Here is a 21,493-nt window from a genome sequence, read left to right as displayed (position 1 = left end):
ATGTTGAAGCATCAGTTCGAAGATGACTGGGACTGGGGGAAAAAAGAAAACAAAACCAAAAACTAAACAAAATAACAACAAAAACCCCCCACCACGTAAGTAAAACCCAGAAAATGAAGACATTATTGAGGACAAAGTGTTAGAGATGTTATAGAATACATTTTATAATGTGTTAAAACATTTTAAAACATGTCATACTGACATACTTAAACTTTGGTATAATGCCAAAAAGCCTCCAGGATCAACCTTACTAATTGAATTGAACCTGAAGCATTCTGTGGAATAATGCAGAGATTAGCAGCTTTACAGCTTACTAAAAATCAAACATGTCCTAACAGAACATAGTTTACTGTATAATTGCATTATGGGGCCATGTTTGGTAATTGAGAGTTAAGTCAACAATAGATTTCTTGTTCGATACAGGAGACACTTTCAAGCTTTTTTTATTTTTTTTCTCTTTAGCATCATCTGGACTTCGGGATTTTTTTTAATTACCAGCCCCAAGCCCTCAGTCCACACCAGGACTTACATTGAAGATGACTTCCCTGATTTTATTTATGCTCTGTGTGTCCCTTTTCTGAGAAATGTACCTGTGTCTTCCTTCAGGTGCTCCGGTGCACCTGCAGCCCCTCTGCTGGGGCTTCTGTGTGCTCTCAGCATGGTTTTAGAAGCACGAGATGTAGCTCTGAGAGCTCCCTGGCAGCGGGCTGGGCTTGAATCAGGTGATGACAGGGACCCAGAGCTGCCTTCCAGCAGAGAGCACAGCCCTGTGCTAGGGAACAGACCAAATCACCTTCTGTGCTGGCTGAGCAAGCACAGTTCTTTTAAAGTAGTTGAACCATAGGTTGGACTCTAAAATCACATCTAACGTTTCAGGGTGTTAATGAAAATCTGTGCCATCCTCAATCCAGGCACCAGTGAGGTTCACATGCTGGCAGCCCAGTAACCCTGAGTCCTCCTTTCTCTTTCAGGGGAGGTGGAATGCAATCCCACTGCTGTGGGTGACAGCCTTTGCCTTGACTTGATGCTTATACTTGTATTCCTGGAGCAGCTGTGATCCTTGCCATAACACCCTCTAAAAACAGTTAGTTAAGACTCAGAATGAGCTTCAGTTAGTTAAGCCTCAGCATCTTCTTGCCCTGGGACTTGTGCTGATTGGGAATGGTTTGCTCTGGAGGTTTCACAAATTTCTGTGTCTTTCAATCATTAAAGTCCAGCAGGCAATATCATAGAATAACAGAATTGTTTGACTTGGAAGGGACATAAAAGATAATGCAGTTCCAACATCCCTGCTGCCATGGGCAGGGACACCTTTCACCTTTCACCAGACCAGACTGTTCAGAGCCCCATCCAACCTGGCTTTAAACACTTCCAGGGATGGGGCATCCACAACTTCTCTGAGCAACCTGTTCTAGTGTCTCACCACCCACCCAATTAAGGATTTCATCCTAAAATCTAATCTAAACCTACCCCGTCTCAGTTTGAAGCCATCCCCCTCTGTACTGTCACTGGAGTTGCTGATTAAGAGTCCCTCTCTGGCTTCCTTGTAGGCTCTCTTCAGATACTGGAAGGTTTCTATGAGGTCTCCATGCAAACTTCTTTTCTCCAGGCTGAACAGCCCCACCTTCCCGAGCCTGTCTTCACAGGGGAGGTGCTCCAGTGCCCTTATCCTGGATACTGGGGTACAAAGTCATCACCTGGCTCATCCCACTGTACGGATAAGGGGAGCACAGCTCCCTGTGTATGTTTATTTGCTGGGCAGAGGGTGGCCTTGCAGCTGGGGTGTGCCAGTAGTCCCTGTAAGCGGCGCTGGGGTAGGCATGGGCGTTCTGGAATAATCCCGTTCCGTTGCTGAGCTCCAGCTGGGCAGGCTGCCCCGGGGCCTGGCTGGGCACACCGCGCTGCTGCTGGGCGTGGGGATGGGGCTGAGCATGGGGATGGGGCTGGGGCTCGCTGTACGGGGGCAGCCGGGCAGGGCCCAGAGCCGGGCACCGCCGCAGAAGAGGCTGCTGGCTCTCCGGGGCCTGTTCTTGCTGAGCACCGCGAGGGAAGGAGCGGCTCCTGTGTCCTGCTCCGGGCACCCCTGGGCGCTCCTGAGCCCAGCCGCGCTCCGGGCACATCCCGCCGGGCACGGTCGGGAGCGCTCCTCGCTGGAAAGGGCCCCCGGGAGAGCCGAGGCGCTCCAAGCCCCGAGGGGGATGCAGTGAGAGCAGCTTGTGCCTGAGGTCGGAGCAGGGCTGGGTGCTGTCCGTGAGCCCCCTGTCCCGAGAGGTGCACCGGGACCAGCTGCAGCCGCACGTGTCCTCACGGATGGACACCACTGACATCTTCTCCAGGAGCGGCTCTGGCTGCGGCAGGCGCGGGTCCCTCCGCAGGTCAGAGCCAGCGCTGCTGGGCCAGGCACGGAATGTCTGCTCCGAGCAGCCGCCCTGGCACCGGCCTGGGCAGCGGGAGGGCCCCGAGCAGCCTCTGGCTTCCCGCAGAGTTTCTGTGCAGGCGTCGCACGGGGAGCACTGACACCTCTCCTCCTCCTTCCCCTGGGATAACGGGACCTTTGTTTTGGCCCTGAGCTCATCAGCAACCGAAAGCTGAGCTTGATGTTGTCTCTCTGGATGGTAAAATTTGCATTTATTGCCATAGGTGCATTTTTTACCTGAAACGATAGAACCAAATCAGACAGGAAGTTGTCACTAGCACCAACATCAATTAATGCACACAACACTTCTCCCCAGCACTGGGTGTGACAAACACAGAAAAAGAGGAAGTACTGTTTTCAAACTCAGTACTGTTGACTCCAGATTTAAATATTGCTGATATTAATAGCAGGGTGAAGCAGCAGTGGAAGGAAGTCTCAGCTATTTTGGAAGTGTCTGATATTCATGTTTCAGTTCCTGCACTCAGTGGGTTGGGAGGCCTCCTGCTACAAAAGGTGGCTTTAAAAAATGGCATAGGGATATACCTCTGAGAAACCTGCACGATTTACCTCTGAGAAACCTGCTGTCAGGAGGGGAGAGAGGGAAAGTGTTTGGATGGCCATTCCCAAGTGCTGCAGCAGAACCCACTCCACCAGGTGAGAAGTGTGTGTGGGCAGGACATGCAGCACAGCCACAGTGCCCGTGGGTGCTGCGTGTAGGCAGGGATGGAGGGGTCACAAGCATCTGCTGCCTTTGCTGAGGCTGCAGCCACTCAAGCAGGAGGGGGAAAAGCATCACACCTTGGAGCAACCCCAGCCCAAGCGCTCACCACATAAAGCAGGACAGTACGTGGCTGAGGGAGAGCACTGCTGGGAAGCCGGGGGCACTTCACAGCATGGGGAGAAACCCACCATAAGGGCAAGGCTGCCATTTTTTCTCAGGAAGCACTGGCTTTTTGCTGAGGAAGTTACTTAAGGTGGGTCCATGCCGGCCTAATGGATCGTCGGGAGGCATAAACCTGGAAAAGTAAAAGAAGCCATGGATGTGAGCACAGGTCTGTGCACACTGGATGTCTCAGTGAAGTGCATCTCCCCTGGACACCTCAGCTATTAAAAACTCAGGAGAGAAGAGAGGTTAGTGTGAAGAGACTGAGGAGCACTCAGCCCAGCCTTGCAGGTGTGGTGGAAGAATGAAAACCTTCTCTCATCAGGGATGGTGAAGGGCCAGAGAGACCAGCTTCTTGTCTCTTCTAGCAAGCCATGACTGCAGAAACACAGGGAAAAGTCCTATTTTGTCGTGTAGGGGAATTAAAAATACTGCCAGCCAGCCTCCTCTCATGGATTTAATTCTGCTTCTTACAGGAAATAGAAAGTAAAAGATACCAGCCTTTGGTTCAACATCACAAATTGGATTGGAAAGAAGCAAAGCTGGTCATTAATGCTGCCATTCAAAAGTTCATAGAAGAGTGACATGGGAGGTTTTAAGACCAAAGCTGAGGGAGTAGGGCACTCAAGAAATGAGATAAGCAAAGCTGCAATAAATTCCTTCCATAAAAAGGCTCATGTATTCTGCTACTGATGGGAGGTACTCCGATGCTGGCCCAGAATGTTTAAATTCTAGGTTCTATAACAGCATCATCTCCTACCTGTTACTGACAAAGGAGTACATGAGTAGTCGCTGCTCAATGAACCATTTCCACTCGGGGTTTTCATTCTGGAGGTCCCGGTAGTGGTCATTGGAAACAATGACTCCGTCCCTCTCATAAGCGACTTTCACTATGTAGCGATCGTCGTAGCAAACCACCCGCTTGCCCTTCACTTTCCTGGAGGGGGTGTACACCAGGATGGATTGCTTCTCCAGCTCCTCAAGGATGTGCTGATCTGGTGGGGGGATTGGCAAAAGTAGATGAGGGAAGCAAAAAATAAAAGAGAAACTAATTAATTAATTATGGCTAGGTGTCAAACATCTGCTAGAAACCTACAGGAATCTAAAGATATTTCAGCACTTTAGGAAACTCGCAGTGCAATTTTCAAATGCAGTCCTACCTGGTGGTTATTTGACAACTTGAAAATCAGGTCTTTTACAAAGAGGTTTTACCAAACCTGTAAATTTTGAGACACCTTTTTTTGATTTTTAATTCCTATCTGTAAAAGAATGCCTTGAATTCTACACGAGAGTCTGATACTGAATCCCTGCAGTGCCCTTTTTACCCTGCTAGGTGCCAGAAGGCTCATAACCAGCCCTGATGTAAGCTTTGCATGGAGATAAAACATGTGTGATAAAATACATAAATAAACTTCTTCTGCTGCTGTTGAGGACACTCTGACCTCTTGCCATTCCTTCTCTGCAGGAAGGCAGATCTGCCTCATCTGCAGACACCAAGCTGCTGGCACAAACCTGGCTGACTTCCAGACAAAATATTTCCACACAAACTGAGTTTCACTTCCCTCCCCAGATTTCTGCTGATGCATTTTTTTCTCCTGGAAGGGGAGCCCATGCACCCTCTGTGTTGGGCGGCAGGCTGACAGATAACAGCCATGCAGTAATGAGCATCACTGTCTCCTGGCAGGCCTCGAAGGCTCCAAAGACTCATTGCAAGCTGACAAACTCCTTCTTTAACTCAGCTTGGCAGCACCTTGTGCTTGTTAAGCAGAAGGTTTAAAGCAGTGTAACAAAGCCTTGTAAGCAGTTTTAGCTGCTAGCCAGGAGCACTGAATGGGGCAATGAATTAATGACTCATTCAAGTGAGGGAAGCCTGATACACAACTTGCACTGTGCTTGTCTTTACAGGAAAAACAACTGTACTGGGTTCTTCACAGCCCCTCTGTCTCCAAACTGCACCTAATGGCTGCCAAATTACCCCAGGATGGTGACCTACCTGCAATGGGGCTGTCTTGTCGAGGGGGTTCCTTCCTCCAGAGTGGGACAAAAACCTTGATGTAAGTGTGCCCCCTCTCTCGAAACCAATCCACTGCCAGCTGGATGCCCCAGCAGGAGAACACCTCCTTGTTTCCATGACTGTAAAGAAAGAGAGGGGATGATGCGGCAAAGCTTTCATGAGGCTTAAAGTTCTCTTTAACTGAGCCAGTAATGAAAAGGCAAAATAAACAGCTTTTGTGTCATTCACCAGTTTCCAAGAAAACAACTGGCAGGGTGTCCTGGTGGGACAGATCCAAACAGCTCCTCCAGCAAAGATTTATCTGAAACAGTTTGGACACTTAAAAACAGAGGTTTCCTATCCCCCATTTCTGTGATCCAAGCCTATTCCTTCCATCTGTATCTGGATGGACTTAAGTTCTAAAGTACCAACAAGATCTTAGGCCTTGTCAAACCCTTCACATGCCTTGTCTGAAAAAGGTTTGAGGAGTGAGAGTTTCTTCCTGCACAAGCAGAAACCCATGAGGCTCCTGTGAGAAACAAAATGTGGGAATTTTCTTCTGTGGTAACAGGGCCATTAGAGATTTTAATGACTGAAGGTGTGATCACAGGGCACTCCACTGGTGGTCTTTTTTGGAAACATGAGACAAAATATGGGGGGAGAAAAACTGTAAGAGGCAGGATAGGAAATACAGAGAACCAAAAAAGGGACAAGACATCAGTGGAGATAGCCACAGGCACCTAAGGCCCACTTTTGTCTTGCTCTAGTTGATGGATATTTTCTTCATTGCACAGAGAGGTAGGAAAGCCCTAAGACAAGTGTTCTAGAAGTGCCAGCAAGGTGGGTTCTAAAGAATTCAGTATGTAGCATCAGACAGAAAATAACCTCAAGGAAAACAGTGGGGGTGACATCCTTCTAAATGTCCCACCTTCCCTGAAAGCTCCTACTGCTTGACATTCACTTATCTAAAATTTGACTGCAGCACAGTGTATGTGTAAAGGAAGGTAGTTTGTGAACTACCTCTGAACAAGGAAATTTAAATTTAAAAATTAATTAATTTAAATTAATTTAATTTAAATTTGTACCCAAAGTCCTAAGTGGATAAATACCTTCACAGTATCTACAGAATGCTCATCCTTGTACTTTGACTTTGCTGCATAATATTGCCAGTCTCACTCAGGCTTTCACTTCTGCAAAAGGTCCTTGGGAATGACTCCCTTGGCTGCTCCACCCACCTGCACTGACAGACCAATCAAGCGTGATGCCACAGTCTTAAATGAGTCTCCTACCACCCTCCCAGGGATTCATCTCTAGGATCTGTCTACACCAACCTCGTAACCAAAGCTGGTTTTACACCCAATAAAAGTTTCTGTCCTGAAATGGTGACCACAGATGAAAAATAGCGCAATTTGTAGGAAGAAACCTGGCTGCCTATTAAGAGCTACCAAGGCAATAGGAAGTCATTCAAAACCCATAGCAATAATAAATGGTCTGATGTGCTTGACATATCTAATCTCCATTTTAGAACAGCTGTTTTGTTTGGTTTTAAAGGATGGGATCTTTCCAGGATATTCATAACATCATCTGGACTGCTGAATTGTGAGTGACTTTTTCAGATAATTACCTTTGAAAGGCAGTCCAGGTACATCTTTGATGCCATGTCTCAAACAAAGTTCAGCAACATCTTTCTTAAATATTGGCTACTTGTATATATAATCCTGTGCAGAAAGTAAAGTACTCGAGCACAAGTGGGTCAGCCAAAAGGCTGAGTGGAGCAAGGAATGTGATGCACCTGGAACTGCTCCTCAGCATTATCAGCTAATCCAGCTGCTGCCACACTGCTGCAGCCAGACCTGTGGGCCACCTGAATGAGTCTGTCCCCGTGTGGGGCTGCACATCCCCACGGAACACCAGGGACTGCTGTGCAATGGAGCAAGGCCCTCGGAGCTTCCCATCCTCCCTGTGTGGCACACACTGGCTCCTGCCAGTCACCTTTCCCACAAAACCCTGGAGTCCATGGACCATAACCCATCCATGACCCGCCATAGCTCAGTCTCATCTCTGCCTCTTGCCAGCAACAGGGCACACTGCACAGGGTCACAGACCTGCAGGGCCCATCTCTCAGAAAATGGAGCAGCGATTTGGCATCTCTGTGACTCCAGCAGTTAATCCATCATTAGCATCCTTTTTAAATTGTGCCATTCCAGCTCCTTTGGGAGGTAGTTTAGGCAAAACAACTTTTGAAAACTGCAAATGGCCCAATCTCCCTGTGGTCATGACACAACATCAGCTAAAGCTTTGTCAGAAAGGCCTAGGAACAGGCCTCTGTAGCTACCACAGCTTTAAAACTAGGTGTAAGTGCAAGCACTAGAGGAGATAGCAGTGTGCAGTGAATACAGTTATGACACTTCCCTTTTTCTATTAATACAACTCCATTTATTTTTTCCACCAGCCTTGATAAACTTCCCATGGATAGGCTGGCAGGAGGCAAAATTTCTCATCACACCTGATGGAAACACCAAGTGTCCTGAGATGTCTGATGACTGAGACTGGCTGAAGGCAAGGTCATTTTCCATTCAGCTTCTCTGGGTAGGCTGACTGATGGTTGGAGTCTGCTGAGCCAGTTGCTTTATTACCCTGGGGCATATTCCTCCTTTTCAAAACCTTGTGTTCTACAGTGGGCCCTCAATGCCAACTCTGAAATGCTCCAGAAACATCAATCCTAAGATATAAACATAAATGCTCAAGATATTTTTCCCCACACAGACAACTGCCCCTTGAAGCTCTAACCTCTCTATTGTTTCATTCCTAAACTGCTGCTTCTGCTACACTTCTATGGTTGTTGGTATTGATGATGATGGAGTTTTCCCCAGCAAGGGAACCTGACATCCCTTTCCCCTGACATCTGCAAACAGTCCTTCTCTGTCAGTCAGCAGCAATCCAGAAAAATTAAAGCAAGGATACTGAAAGCACTGTCCAGGCCTACCCCATTAGCCAAAGCAAATGCCATTCAGCACCACTTTGAAAGGCATCCAGGAGAGGAAAGCAGCTGCTCCCTTTCAGTACCAGATGAACTGACAAGCTCAATAGTCTCCTCCACCATCCACAGACTTGTTATCAAGGCAGAGTTTGGGATGTCTGAGAAGAGCTGTAAAACTTTTGCCTTTCTGAAACTTAAAGCTGCTGTGCCTGGAGAGCTGAGTACAGAGCCCTTGGCCCACCATGGGTAATACTGACCCTGGCACAGTGACAGGGGGGGTGATCAGCTCAGCCACACTGCCTGAGTGGGTGCTCAGTTCTTTTGCAGAGAGGCAAGAAAGACACCCTGAGGAGCGGCTTGGGTGAAGAGGCAAAGCAGGGCAGGAGATCCTAACACCTGTGTACCAAGCACATGGCCCAGACAAGGCCAAACAAATTTGCTCTGTTGTGTATTTCCCACTCCTAGTGAGCTGCCTTGAGCAGGGAAACTCTTGGCTTTGTCTGGGATTTCTCCCTTCACCCACAAGATGGCATAATTTGCTTAGCCTCCGGTTTCTCTGGATGTGCTTGGCCAGTTTTCTCTCCAACCAGAGGGGATTTGGTCTCATCTCATCTCACAGAACAGCTAACAGGAGGAGGAAGCCTTCCTTTGCCCTGTCCCAGCCTGCAGGGATGGGCCTGGCCCTGCTGAGTGGACAGGGAAGTTAACAGAGAAAACAGATGGATAGCCAGTGCATCCTGGACTCTTGGCTCTGTATTGATGGGATAAACAGAGGCCAACTCACTGCTGCCTTGGGACATCCCATCCACAGGGATATGCCAGGCTCCCCATCTGTAAGAGCACTTAGACAGTGCCAGGGCTGTGCTCAGGAAATGGAATTGGCCAGCAGGGGTTGATGCGACATTTCCCAGAAACAGACTGACTGAGGAGGAAATGAATCTATTCAATATCAGTCAACTATCAATTCCCTGATATTTACCTAAAACAGAAGCCAAATAGAAATCCAACAAAAATGATACAAGCCAGGAAATGTTCTCAGCTTGTATAATTTTTGTTGGTTTTCTATTTGGCTTCCATTTACTTTTGGAGTTTACTTGCAGGACAAAGCAGTAAAACTGTGATAATGTTAGAAACCACAGCCACCTGACTTTATTTCCCCTCTCCTTAGATTAGGTGAGTGGTCTGTCTATCTGTTCATCAGATTTTCCCTGGAAACACCTCAGGTTTAGAAATCCTAGGTGCCCATTTAGAAAGGGTAATTTACTGGTGTAATTTAGTGGTGAGCTCCAAGGGGGAGACACTGCCAGAAACAGTGGGCAGAGGCTGCCTTAGAGCAGGTCAGAATGCAGAGTGAGCCAGTGTTTGCATGTGATGTAAACACTGATCCATGGGCATCCAGACAGCAGGTCCTTAAAAGCTGTGCATCAGCCAAAGAACAGGAACAAGCAATAGTTCATACATCAAATGCATCAATGCACCTCTCACCTGAAGGAAAAACACACTTCAAGCCATCAGTTTTAAAAGTCAAAAGCTTCAGAGGAAGAGAGGTGCCTTTCAGGAAAGGAGCTTACCTCATGGCGACATTGCTGCCATCGATCACAATGGGCCTCAAGGAGTCAGAAGAATCACTTTCATCTTCTCCAAGCCACTTCAGCCCTGCTGAGGTGCTGCACGATCCACGGGCTACCAGCTTCAGCTGGGAAGGCTGAGCCTGGTCCTCCAGAGCCTGAGGTTTGCTCCCCATCCGAATCAGCTCCTTCAGCACATCATCCTCCAGGGCCTCTTGGCCCAGATTCTCCAGCACTTTGCAGATGTCCTGCTTATTATAGCCCAGCTTGCAGAAAAAATCCATCTTGCTCTGGTTCACTTCCACTCCTGCTGCAGAAACTTTTCTGGAGTGTGGTGGTGCTGCTTTGCTAGAAATTGAACTGGCCAGTGCCATTTTAGGAAGTATTTATGCTCCTTTAAGCCTGATGATCCTGTCTTCCCAGCTGTGTCCCACAGGCATCAACTTCAGGGAGGGAAAGATTAGCAACTGCAAAACACAAGCATTAAGGAAGGACATGCAATCATCTCAATCCTTTGCCTAGAGCACAGCAGAGACCAGCAGGTTAGCTGTCTTCCCTCTGAGGAGACTGTCCAGCCTTCTCTCAGCATTAAAGCATTTTCTGCTCCGCTCTTAATTATAAAAGCAGCAGAGTGTCCCATGCAATGTTCGTCACTCTCCCAGTATTATGTCAGACAGGTGTCACTTGACTGGGTGAGCTATGCCAGGCTGCCTGTGCGCAGACAGGCTGCATGCGTGAGTTGGTTCTTCAAACTTATCTCACAGGAAATGACACAAAGGGGATTTTCAACCTGCTGTGTGGTTTCTCAGCCCCAGATAAATATCTGTCAAGTTTTACTGGATGGGCTCAGATGCCATAGCAACTTAACAAGCATAGCAAATTTCATCCAGTGATTTAAGGAAACATGCTGTTTGCAAAGTATCTGGAAACAGATTTTTTTAATAGTTTCCTCTTTTCTACTATGTTTCTGTGTGTATACAGACATAAATTCTGAAATTCTGTCACTCATCAGTTCTAATGATGCCTGACTACTCTTTTCCTGTTATTTGCTATTTTGGTGAGGGCTTTTAATTTCAGAGAAGCAGCTTGTTTTTTTGAAAGCCATCAGGACGGTGCCTTGAAGCAGGTGATCCAGAAAGCAGTTTCAATTTCACTTACGTTTATTGTCAAGGTAATTCAGAAATGAGTGTGCAAAAGTAGCAAAAAGCTACTTCATATTCTCCAGAACTGCACCATGTAAATTTCTGCTCTACCCAGTGAATGAAGGTGATGGGCAGCACAGTCAGGGTACCCAGAACTGCCAAGCCCAACAAGGGTGACGCAGGAAAACATACAGGGTGACCACTCATCTGTGAAGCCAAACACCTTCAGCCACTGTTGGCTTGCTTGCACTGAAGCATCTCTTGTCACATCACTGAAATTATTGGTGCTACCTGGTTAAAAGCTGTGGCTGGTTCTTCTACCCACACAAGGGATATAAGGGTGGCCCCCTTCACTTTGCTGGCTGCAGTCAGATGCAGATTTAGCTGACCAAACAAGCCCTCTGTGCTGAGGCCAGAGCCAGAACCACATCCCACCCTCCAGCTCCCCTTCCCAGCCTGCCTGCCACTCCCTGCCCAGCAGTGGCCAACCCGGGAGCCAGAGGCTGACACCATGTGGAAGAAGGCATGGAGGTACTGGAAACAAGCAGCTGGGAGAGGATTCAGAGTGAAGCTCCTCCCCAAGGCATAAGAGCCTTCTCAGGCTGTGAGGAAGAAATCCACGCTGGGTTCAGTTAATTTAAAACTGATTAGTTCAGCAGGAAAACATGGTAATTAGTTATAACTTCACCTAGTGAAACTTTGATTTTTACTTTTCTACGTAAAAATCAATGTTTCTTTTGTATGTTATAAATTTCAGGTATTCTCTGGTAGAAATCTGGCACTCAGTTAAAAATGACAAACAGCATAAATAAAACAAAATATACTTTAAATATATCATAACTGTAAGGGGAAAACAGTTACCATGTGTATTTTTCCATCTAAACAGAGGCATTGCTTATTTTAGTCAGTGACTGTTTTCCTCACAATGTACTCTGTAACAATTTTTACATCTAATCATCTAATCCTTTTTTTAATTCATTGACTACAGATGAAAATTAAAATGCTTTTTCATTACTGAAATGTTTTCTCATCTTTGGAACAGCTACTGTCTGAGCTGAAATACATTGATGTAACAAAATAAAGCAGAAGCTGTCACATCTAGGATAGCACCACAGTAAAACCTGCTTCCAGGTATGCAATTCATGGTTCCAAACACTTAAAGTGTGCTACTTCATTTTTTTTTAATGCCTAGATTTTTAAAAACAAATTATTGCTAATTAAAACTTTTCTTAGTATATCTTCAGGTTGAAAAGATTTATCACATATTTTAATTGCCATTACTATTCTTTTCAAACCTGTACTTCTGTCTACTCTGATGCTTTATCTTTTTTTTCTTTTTTTTCTCCCCCTTATCTTTTACCATCAGAACAATTTCCCATGTTAGCACCACATTGTGTTGCATGGATGTTTGCCCTGGATTTCACCTGAAATTAGGTTGGATTCAATCCTTTAGAATTTTACCGGCTGCAGAGGGGGCAGAGGCCACATCCACCTTGCAGCCTCCAGCACACATGAGCAGGTGCTGGATGAAAGTTGTTCACCACAGCACTTTCCTGGCTCCATCCCAGGCAGCAGCAAGCCTGTGGTCCATGTCTGCACACTTTGCTTCTTTTTGCAAGGCTTTGCTTCTTTTTGCCAGGCTTGGTCCCTCTGTGCAAGCAGTGAATCCCCTTGGCTTGCTGAGCTTGGGAAGCGCTGAGCTCCGGATGCTGCCTGGCCTTGATGTGATGCAGCATCAGCCATCACCAGCAGTGTGGCAACTCTGCAAAGTTAACCACTGGATTTCTGCTGCAGTGTGGCCAAACATCATAAATGGGTGATACAGGCACTGCAGGGCTTTCACCACAAAGAGAATAATTTGGAAAAACAGATGGAAGCCTTGGTCACAGAAAACACTGAGGTCACCCTTCTCAAGGGGGAATTAAAGGGCAATAAAATCCCTGGCTTACACATTAGTAAACAGTCAGGAGTGTGCCCAATTCCAGCACGTCAGCTGGCTGCTTATAACCAGCATGTAAAACATGACAAGAGGAGAAATTGTGTATCACAGAGTCCAACTTTTGCTATCACAAACAGGTTGTGAAATTCCATTTATAAACTTTATGACCTTAATTTGCAAACTGCCTAGATTTCTTCCTGCCACTTTCCTCCCTTCATCTCAGCTGATCCCACTGGAACGTCTTTTTGTTTTCACTCCACTGAAAGCCAAAGTCTTCTCATTTCATAGAATAATTTATCCACAGATAATGGTGTGCCCATCCTATGTTCTAGCTTAAAAAGCACTCACTCTGTGTTGCTGTGACTCCTCTTACAGATACACACACACACACACACACACACACACACAGAAGGAATGGCTTCAGTCAGATTTCCAAAATTCTATTTCAATCTTAACATTTTAGAAGGTTAATATTTCAATGAGTACTTTTGACCAAAACAAAATTTTAAAACCTCTTATGTTTTTCTGCCTTTGGTATATTTTGACAGATTTTTAAGATTAGAAAATTATAATTAAGAACAATTTTCCAAAGAAGTGGTGGTAACTACTACATCTTGAATGACTTTAAAGAATGATTTTTCCTTCCACCAGGTGTTTGCTCCTCTTCTGACCAGTCAGAGCAGCACCTCCAGCAGCCTCAGGGCACAGAACCACAGTAAGGACCAGTTTGACTCACAGGGCTCTTCAAAGCCCCCTCAAAGGCCAGTTCTGCCCAAGCAGAGGCAGAGGGGATTCAGCCTCAGACAGACCTGGCACTGGTCAAGGCAGAGCAGGATAAGGTCTTCTCTAAAGTTCATGTGTTTGCCAAGCAGCACAAGGAGCACAGCTACAGTTCCCTGCCACCACAGTGCTGCCCCTCACACCTTGGGGCCGGACCACTTCACCCCTCTGCCTCCTTCACCCCTGAGAATGACTCTGCAAACCACCTAAGACTGACTGCCCATTTGAGCCCTGCCATGTGGTGGGCTGCTCTACCTTCAGAAAAGTAAGAATTTTTATTTTCACAAATGAAAGATGCACATAACTCTTCATAAACTCTTCACAGAAACACCAGAAATTTGTTGTCTTGATGACTAAGAAAAGATTTGCCTTTTTCTTCCCCACCTTCCCCTGCTCCAGCTGTGCCCACAGGTAACCCCTCTTGCTCTGCACCTTACCTGGCAGCTGCTCTTTCTGTGGCCCACAAGTGCTGTCCCACCATCCTCCAGCCAGAAGCTGGACTCAGAGCAGTACCAGACTCACAAGGAAGTCACCAGCTTGTAGTTACAGGTATGGCTGATGTAACTGAGACAAATAAGTGCAGTGGGCAGAACTCATTTTATAGGAAGGTTTTACTTCCTCATTTGGCAGGCCGTGCTCTCATATAACCGTAGTTTGATAGACTTTCACTTCATTTTTCAAAAGGGAAAAAAAAAAATAAAAGAGGTTCCCAACACACCTCTGTTCTGAGTCACGGGCAAAAATTAGTCAGACTCACTCCAGCAGGGATGCAGAACACTGGGCAGTGAGAACATTGCATATGAATTCTGGGTCAAGTGAAAAATTTTCCACCAGGGTTGCTGTACCAAGTTAGCACAGCCTCATTCCCATGCATCTGGCAAATTCCTGACCTCTGGGGAAATGTGGAAAAAAATACTTTAAAAAACCCAACATTTTGCTTAGCACCTGATACTGCAAAGCCTCATTCAAACATTTCCATGTCTGAAGGAACCTGCTCTGGGACACTTCAATGAAATATCAAAATCCAAACAATCCCCTTTAGCCTGCTGGTGCCTCAATTGAAAGACTGCTTCAGAGATGCTCAGCCTGTCCACAGCAAAGTCTGACAGGCACTTCTTCATGGAAACCTGAGGTTTTCCTCTGCTTTTTCCTTACCTCGCTGCGAAGAAATACACCCAAATCAAATTTAGGCAGCAAGAATGGTTGGAGACCAAGAGGGGTCAACCTCTGGGACCTTTTGGATGCTTCAGACAGCTCTTGCATGTGCAGTGCCCTCTGCCCTGAGGGATGGCTGGGGTGCTGTGCTGTGGAAGGAGAGAACGTCTGCCACTGTCAGAAGGCAGCACACCAGAGCAGGGTTGACCTTTCCCAGTCAGAAATCCCACTACCTGCACACTTTGTGGGAGTAAGCAGGGTGGCCAAAGCCTTTGTAGTGGTATCCTGTTTAACCAAAGAGTGTTTGCTGGTTGCTGCAAGCCTCACTCTTGCTTTTTCCAAGTGATGGTTACACCTTTACATCACACCCAGACCCCTGGAAACTCTCTGGGAGCCAGGACGCCCTGCTGCTGTGTAAAGCAGTGCCCAGGCAGTCACAGGATAAAGGGGCAGGACACAGCCTCCTCCATCCTACTTCTGGCACAACTCTTCCTCTAATCCACTAAGCTGGGCAGGTTAAGGCTACAGAAACAGGGAAGTGTTCCTAGAGCCACAACTAAAGACACATGTTAGCTCCCTGCTGCCCAGAACAGCTGTGAGAGCAGAACAACCTTTGACTCATCACTCCTTGGACTCAGAATCATAGAATGAACTAGGCTGGAAAAGACCTTTGAGATCATCAAGTCCAACCTAAACTACAAACATCCCTGGAGAGGAGGGATCTTCTCTGCTCCAGTGAAGCTTTCACAATGCCCCACGCCTCATCACAAGACCACCACGTAGCAGTGCCACTGGAAAGAAAGTTGCTGCAGTCTTTGTAACCCAGGCAGGCAGCAGAGCAAAGCACACTACATTGTGTGGTGTTGTTTCAACCCCTACTTCTCAGTAAAATAGGGGTTTCACTACCTAAAGAGGAACAAACCAGAGATTATAAAAGGAAAAGAGAAGCCAATTAGATAAAAGAAATCTCATTTCTATTGAAATGACCATGCCCATCTACTGTAAAAAACCATGAGCAAAAAAGATCTCAACATCATTCAAATTGTAGGCAGCCAGGAAGACCCTCAGCCAATTCCTGAAACCTGTTTACTAGGTGATCCCCAGCTACATGAGAGAAGACCATGAGAAATAACTCAACTTTTCAGATGGCCTCACACACTTTCACTCACCAGCATAGACACATGTTTGAGCCCCAAAGGCTGTGGTTTTATAGACATTTCCTTTCTCTGCTGTGCTCCCTTGTGCTGACAACCATGCTGAGTTTTCCCAGTATGGATTCATTGCTGCTTAAGGCCATTGTTATGTTGAAGAGGGAAAGAGCTGGAGTAGGAGTGGTTTTCAGAGGGGAAGATCTCCCCACTAATGGATGTTTCAGTGCTGAGGACTGAGGATTTACTGGTTTGTGAAACAACAAGACCTTCACCAGAAACAATCACTGCCAAACTCAAAGTGGGGCAGCCTTGCTGCAGCAGCTCCTGGAGGCTACAGAGTTGACCAAGCACGACTTTGAAGAAGGCTCCCTGTGCAAAACCACTTTCCTGGTGGTGTTAGACTCCTGCATGGAAAAACCACTCTCTTGAAACTGGTTCTGTGGAACACCTCAGGTGTTTTGGTCTACACGCCTCACTGAGGTATTTGCTTTCCTAAAGGAAACAGTCACTATTGCATCAGCACAAGAGAAAAACATTATCACCCTCTTCCTCATCTGAAAAGTTTACCTGCTGTGTACCAAACAAGCACGTGGCCACAGTAACACAGTGAAAATTCTTTAGCCCCTAACCAGCAGAACACAACACAGTCAGAATAAAGCAAGTGCTACATCAAAGATCTATTGCCAAGAATATTTTTAATAATTGTGGAACTAATATATTCTCCATCCTGCTTCAAGTGAGAGTATTTCCCTACTCCCTTCAGGAGGCTCAGGTCAGACCCTCAAACCAAGCTCTCTCAACAGTATAAGCTACGCTCCTGATTTAAATTACATTTTTTTTTTACTATTAGGCAAAATCTGGATGTTTTCTGCCAGTGAATTTCTTTCCCTGTTGGAGACACTGAAAATTTTGACTTGGAGACAGGTGTTCATTCCAAAAGCCTAAATCACTAACTCAGCAGGTCCTACTACAGTACCAGTTCAGTTCCTGACAGGCAATCCTGTATTCACACTGGCAGAAAGCCACTATCTTTACAAGAGATATTTCTACATGCTTGCAAAAATGACCACCTTTCCTACTTCCCCAAAACTATGCCAGCGTAGCAAGCACTCCATCTGACCACAGAACAGAGAGAACAAAAAACAGGAAAACCAATTCCAATAATGCAAACAATGGTAACTTCTTGGAAAATTGCAATCCCATCCATAATGTCTGATGTAGCAGGATCCCTACTTGGCTGGCCTAAAATATCTATTTTCCTCTTTTTATATAACAAGATACTGCTATGAGTCAAGTTGTTTTCCACTGGGTTTCAAAATAAAAAAGTACCTTTTACAGAGTCAGAAAGTCCCAAACAAGTTTCAAGTTCAAAAGTTTACTGCCGTTCAGGTTAAGATTTCAGAAGGCTCTTGGAACTGTCTTTCAGCTTCAATGATTTATTGTAAGCTCATAAGACCTAAACCAACACAGTTTGCTGGTACCTTTTAACACAGCTGCCACATTTAACCAAGGTGATAGTGGCTTGCTCACTGAGAAAACGCACATTCCATCAGTGGCCAGACCAAGCATTTTACACAAAAAATATCACCCTGAAGCAAGTATTTACATAAATCTGACAGTAATTTAACGTTTTTCAAATTGCTTGCACCTCCTCTGTGTGCAACAGGTGACTGACAGAAAGGAGAGACATTACCCATGCTCCAGGAAGCTTACAAGCAAAACCTGTAATCCTGTTGCCAACAACATACAAGTTTTACATGAAAAAATTCAGGCTACAGCAGGATGAGATGGACAAAGATAACAGCAGCAACAGAATCAGAAATTGTTCTAAACTTCTTGGAAATTTTAAAATGCATGTCCAAATAACAAATGGATGAGGGGAGTGGGGGAGAATTTGGTTTGGTTTGCTTGTGTGGTTGTTAGGGTTGGGTGTGGTTTTGACAAGTGGAAGGAAGCAGGTAGAGCTTTATCTCTAGAGAGTACAGGGGTACCAGGACTGGGTTTGGGTAACTCCCATCCTGCAATGCCAACCACTTGGATACAACATTTACGCTACTTCCACTGACTTGTGTGATGTCCATGAGATTAGAGACAGATCTCTGGTGCAACCTACCCTCCCTTCCCACTTGCCTTTAGTGCTCTGCCACCAGATCCTGTTCATGACATGGTTTTGGCCAAGTCCACTCCAAGTTTTGGACTCAAACTCAAGGGATCTACCAAGAACTAAGAAACTACAACATGTGACAGTAAAATAGTCACAAACTTACTCAAATCCACAGAACAAAACAGTCTACATCACATTTTTAAGCTCTTGTAGGTAAAGGAATCCAGTAGAAAACTCTGAGGAACTGGTTGTTAAGCCTTTAACCACTGAACAAAGAGCTCTAAAGCATGAGGTGTTCCCCTTCAAACAAACATCAGCTAAGTCAAAGTGAAGAAGTTGATGCTTCTGCTACACTTTCAATGCTATTTTCAACATTATAGAAGGTGGGTTTTTTGGTTCTGTTTTTCAACTACCACAAGCACCAAAGGTCAATAGCGAAACTGAGACTGGAGAAAGCATTGATGAAAACGAAATGACAGGGAAGTGTGACTTCTCATTAGATTAAAACAAGTCAACTCTTCAGCTCCCAGATAATAAAGTCCTGTCCACTCCAACACCTCTGGCTGGACAGGCACAGCAGGAAATGTTTTTCTTGCCATTCCCAGAAGAACCCCATGTACACAACCATAATTTCCAACGACAGGAGGAGTAAATCCCATCTAAACCAAGTGCTTTGCTGTCTATGTGCCAGGTGAACTGAGACCCCTCAGTGTCAGCAGACTAGCCTAGAAATGCAGCCCTAATATTAAGTACTTGCTCCCAAGTTGGGAGCTTCTATACTGTCATTATTCTCCTATTTTTTAAAATATATAATATTTTTAAATATAATGATTTTTAATATAATAATTAATATCATCTTATTTTTGAACATCCACCTTTGAAAGCTTCCTCCTAAAAATATAAACAGGTGATTTCACTAATCTGAAGATACTGTGCATTTTTAACAGCACCAAGGCATATTGAAAATCAGAAACTTGAAACCTTTTGGATGAACTGATTTTTTAATCCTTAGTTCTGAAGACTCTTTGGCCAACAATGAAAATGGACTATTTACTTCCATATAATACTCATTTAAACTTTCAGGTCTTAAGCATTTACCTGCTGCAAAGAAAAGCCATTTCTGCTGCAGAAAAGTGAGCACATTCACTTGAAATAGGGTGTTTGTTTCTAAACATTGCTAAGTTCTGTATGTCCCACAGGTGCTTGAGGGCTAGCTGAAGCCTAGGAATGGCTGCTGAAACTCTTGGTGATATTAAGCCACAACTCTCAAACAAGAGGACCTGTGATGTTCAGCAAGAATCCAGCATTCTCCCCAGCTGGAAGCTTTAGTTTGTTCCTATGACTGCCATTTCCTAAAGAAAGCAAGAACGCAATGGCCTCGCTAACTCCACATCCCTGTCAAATCTGGCCAGTGCTTCTCCCAAGTTAAAAATGTTGTGTGGAGGACAGCAGGACTGAGAACAGCATGACAGCGCAATCAATCCTTGTTTCTTTAACAGAGCAGACCAAGAGCAGGAGGAGCTTGAGACAACCTACTGCCTCCACAGCACCACTCCACAGGCACCATCACCTGATCTAGTACAGTTCACTGGAGTCTTGTTATGCCCAGACAGAAGGCAGAAATTTTCTTGACAGGAATAGTGAGCAGTCCTCAGCCCCAGATTCCCCAGGACACTTCTAGGGTCAGGCTCCCCTTTTACCTCTCCTCTGGGACAGAGGGCTCTCACTCAGACTCTGCAAGGATGGCACTGGCCCCTGGAGGGCATCAGGCAGTTAGAAATGTTTTACCAGGAGACAGCTGTGGAAGCCCTGGATTTCTAGTTTCATGCTTTGAAGAACACAAAAGTAAGAGATTCATCAAAAGGCAGCTTCTTAGCCAAGTACACTTTCTGTATTTGGTCAAGCCCAAATCTTGGACTTAAGCTCAAGACTACAAAGAACTAAAGGAACTATAATGTGTGACATCAATATAGGTCTCAAACTTACTCAAATCCAAATAATAAAACAATTGAGTCTACATCACATTTTTAAGCTGTTTCAAGTAAAGGAATCCAATAGAAAACTCTGAGGAGCTGGTTTCTAAGCCTTCAACTAAGGAACAAAGAGCCTCAAAAGCACGAGGCATTCCCCTTCAAACAGGCCTCAGCTACGTCAAAGTGAAGAAGCCAATGCTTCTGCTACAGCATTTTCTATGTTATTTTCAACATTACAGGAAGGTGGGGTTTTTTTTTGTTCTGTTTTCTAATTACCACAAGCACCAAAGATGTTGGACTCCAGCTTTGTTTTTAACAAAGCAACGACAGGGCAGATGCTGCTGGAAAGCGTGTTCCTATATTAAATACTCTCAGTATCCCTGCTTAGCTTAGGTCTGGAGATTACAGCCATCCCATCTGGCCTGCCTAGTCAGAATTTTCTGCCACGGGATAGTTTCAGCTGATTATGTTCCTTAAGTATCAGCCTTCCCAGAGAATCAGTAAGAAGTTATCTTTCTTCACAGTCCATTGAAATACCCTATCCAGGCAGAGGGACTCCAGGGCAGAACAATCTGCAGTGATTCATCTTGAATTTTAGAATTAGCAGATCATGTTCCAATGAAAGGTATCAAGCCATAAAATCTTCCTGCATATTGCAGTCAGACACTACTGTAAGTATTACAGAAAAAACACTAACACAAAAGAAAAAAGTTAAATTTATTATTTTAGTTCCCCTCCATATTTTCCTTGTCCTTCATCTGTACTTGGACCTCTCTTTGTCTTTTGATTTCTTAGGACTTCTGCTTCTGTCTGCTTTTTTATCCCAGTCTCTTACTCGGCTGTCTTCTCTGTATTTGTCTTTTTGCCTGCTGTAAGAGGAATCTCTCTCCTGAGAGCGGCTGCGGCTCCGGTGCCTGTCCCTCTTCTCACTCTTGGTCCTCTCCCTGCAGCGTTCTTCGTGCTTCCGCTCAGAGTCCTGCCAAAGGAATTGACAGAAATGCAGTTACAAACAAGAGGGGAAAACACACAGAGGCACGAAGTGAACTAGAGAAAAGTTGAGCATGGCTGGTTCCTTAGTTACAGCTGGCAGTACCTTAAAGAGATTCACATCCAAGATGATTTGAAGAAGGTAACACAAGAATATGCCCCTGAAACCATCTGAAGAAGTTACGTTTACAAGTAAGTTTCTGTCAGTGTTTATGGAAAAAAGCATACCTGACAGCCATGCTTCTTGTACTGCCTAAGGAGCTTTAGCAAAACTGGTTATATCAGGGATTCCATTCAGACAGATCGTATTAAACTCTTCACAAGCATCAAACGTGTCTGTAAGCTAGATCTGGATTTCTGATTTTTTTACCTAAGCAATACAAATATTTCCATTAAGTTTTGGTATTCCAGTGCTCTGCAGA

The 21,493-nt window shown here is 45.3% G+C and overlaps 2 protein-coding genes across 3 annotated transcripts in view; both read right to left on the bottom strand.

Moving 5' to 3' along the window:
- Window positions 1-1,640: 1,640 nt before the first annotated feature.
- ZC3H12D (zinc finger CCCH-type containing 12D) lies at window positions 1,641-10,345 on the bottom strand. Its single transcript, XM_036379307.1, has 5 exons — window positions 9,844-10,345; window positions 5,293-5,432; window positions 4,060-4,294; window positions 3,326-3,432; window positions 1,641-2,653 (listed from the first exon to the last, which is right to left on the bottom strand). Exons 1-5 carry the CDS (start codon window positions 10,212-10,214, stop codon window positions 1,641-1,643), a joined length of 1,866 nt encoding a protein of 621 aa, XP_036235200.1. The 5' UTR covers window positions 10,215-10,345.
- A 10,437-nt stretch (window positions 10,346-20,782) lies between these two features.
- PPIL4 (peptidylprolyl isomerase like 4) overlaps window positions 20,783-21,493 on the bottom strand; it is a 39,802-nt gene continuing 39,091 nt past the window's right edge. For both annotated transcript variants that reach the window (XM_036380716.2, XM_036380715.2), the window contains exon 13: window positions 20,783-21,060. In XM_036380716.2, coding sequence (XP_036236609.1) covers window positions 20,839-21,060 — 222 coding nt within the window. In that variant the 3' untranslated portion in view covers window positions 20,783-20,838. The remainder of the gene's footprint in view (window positions 21,061-21,493) is intronic.

Source organism: Molothrus ater, chromosome 3 (assembly GCF_012460135.2).
Source record: "Molothrus ater isolate BHLD 08-10-18 breed brown headed cowbird chromosome 3, BPBGC_Mater_1.1, whole genome shotgun sequence".
Taxonomy (NCBI): domain Eukaryota; kingdom Metazoa; phylum Chordata; class Aves; order Passeriformes; family Icteridae; genus Molothrus; species Molothrus ater.
Note: the sequence above shows the minus strand (reverse complement) of the source record. Positions and strands in the feature narration are given on the sequence as shown.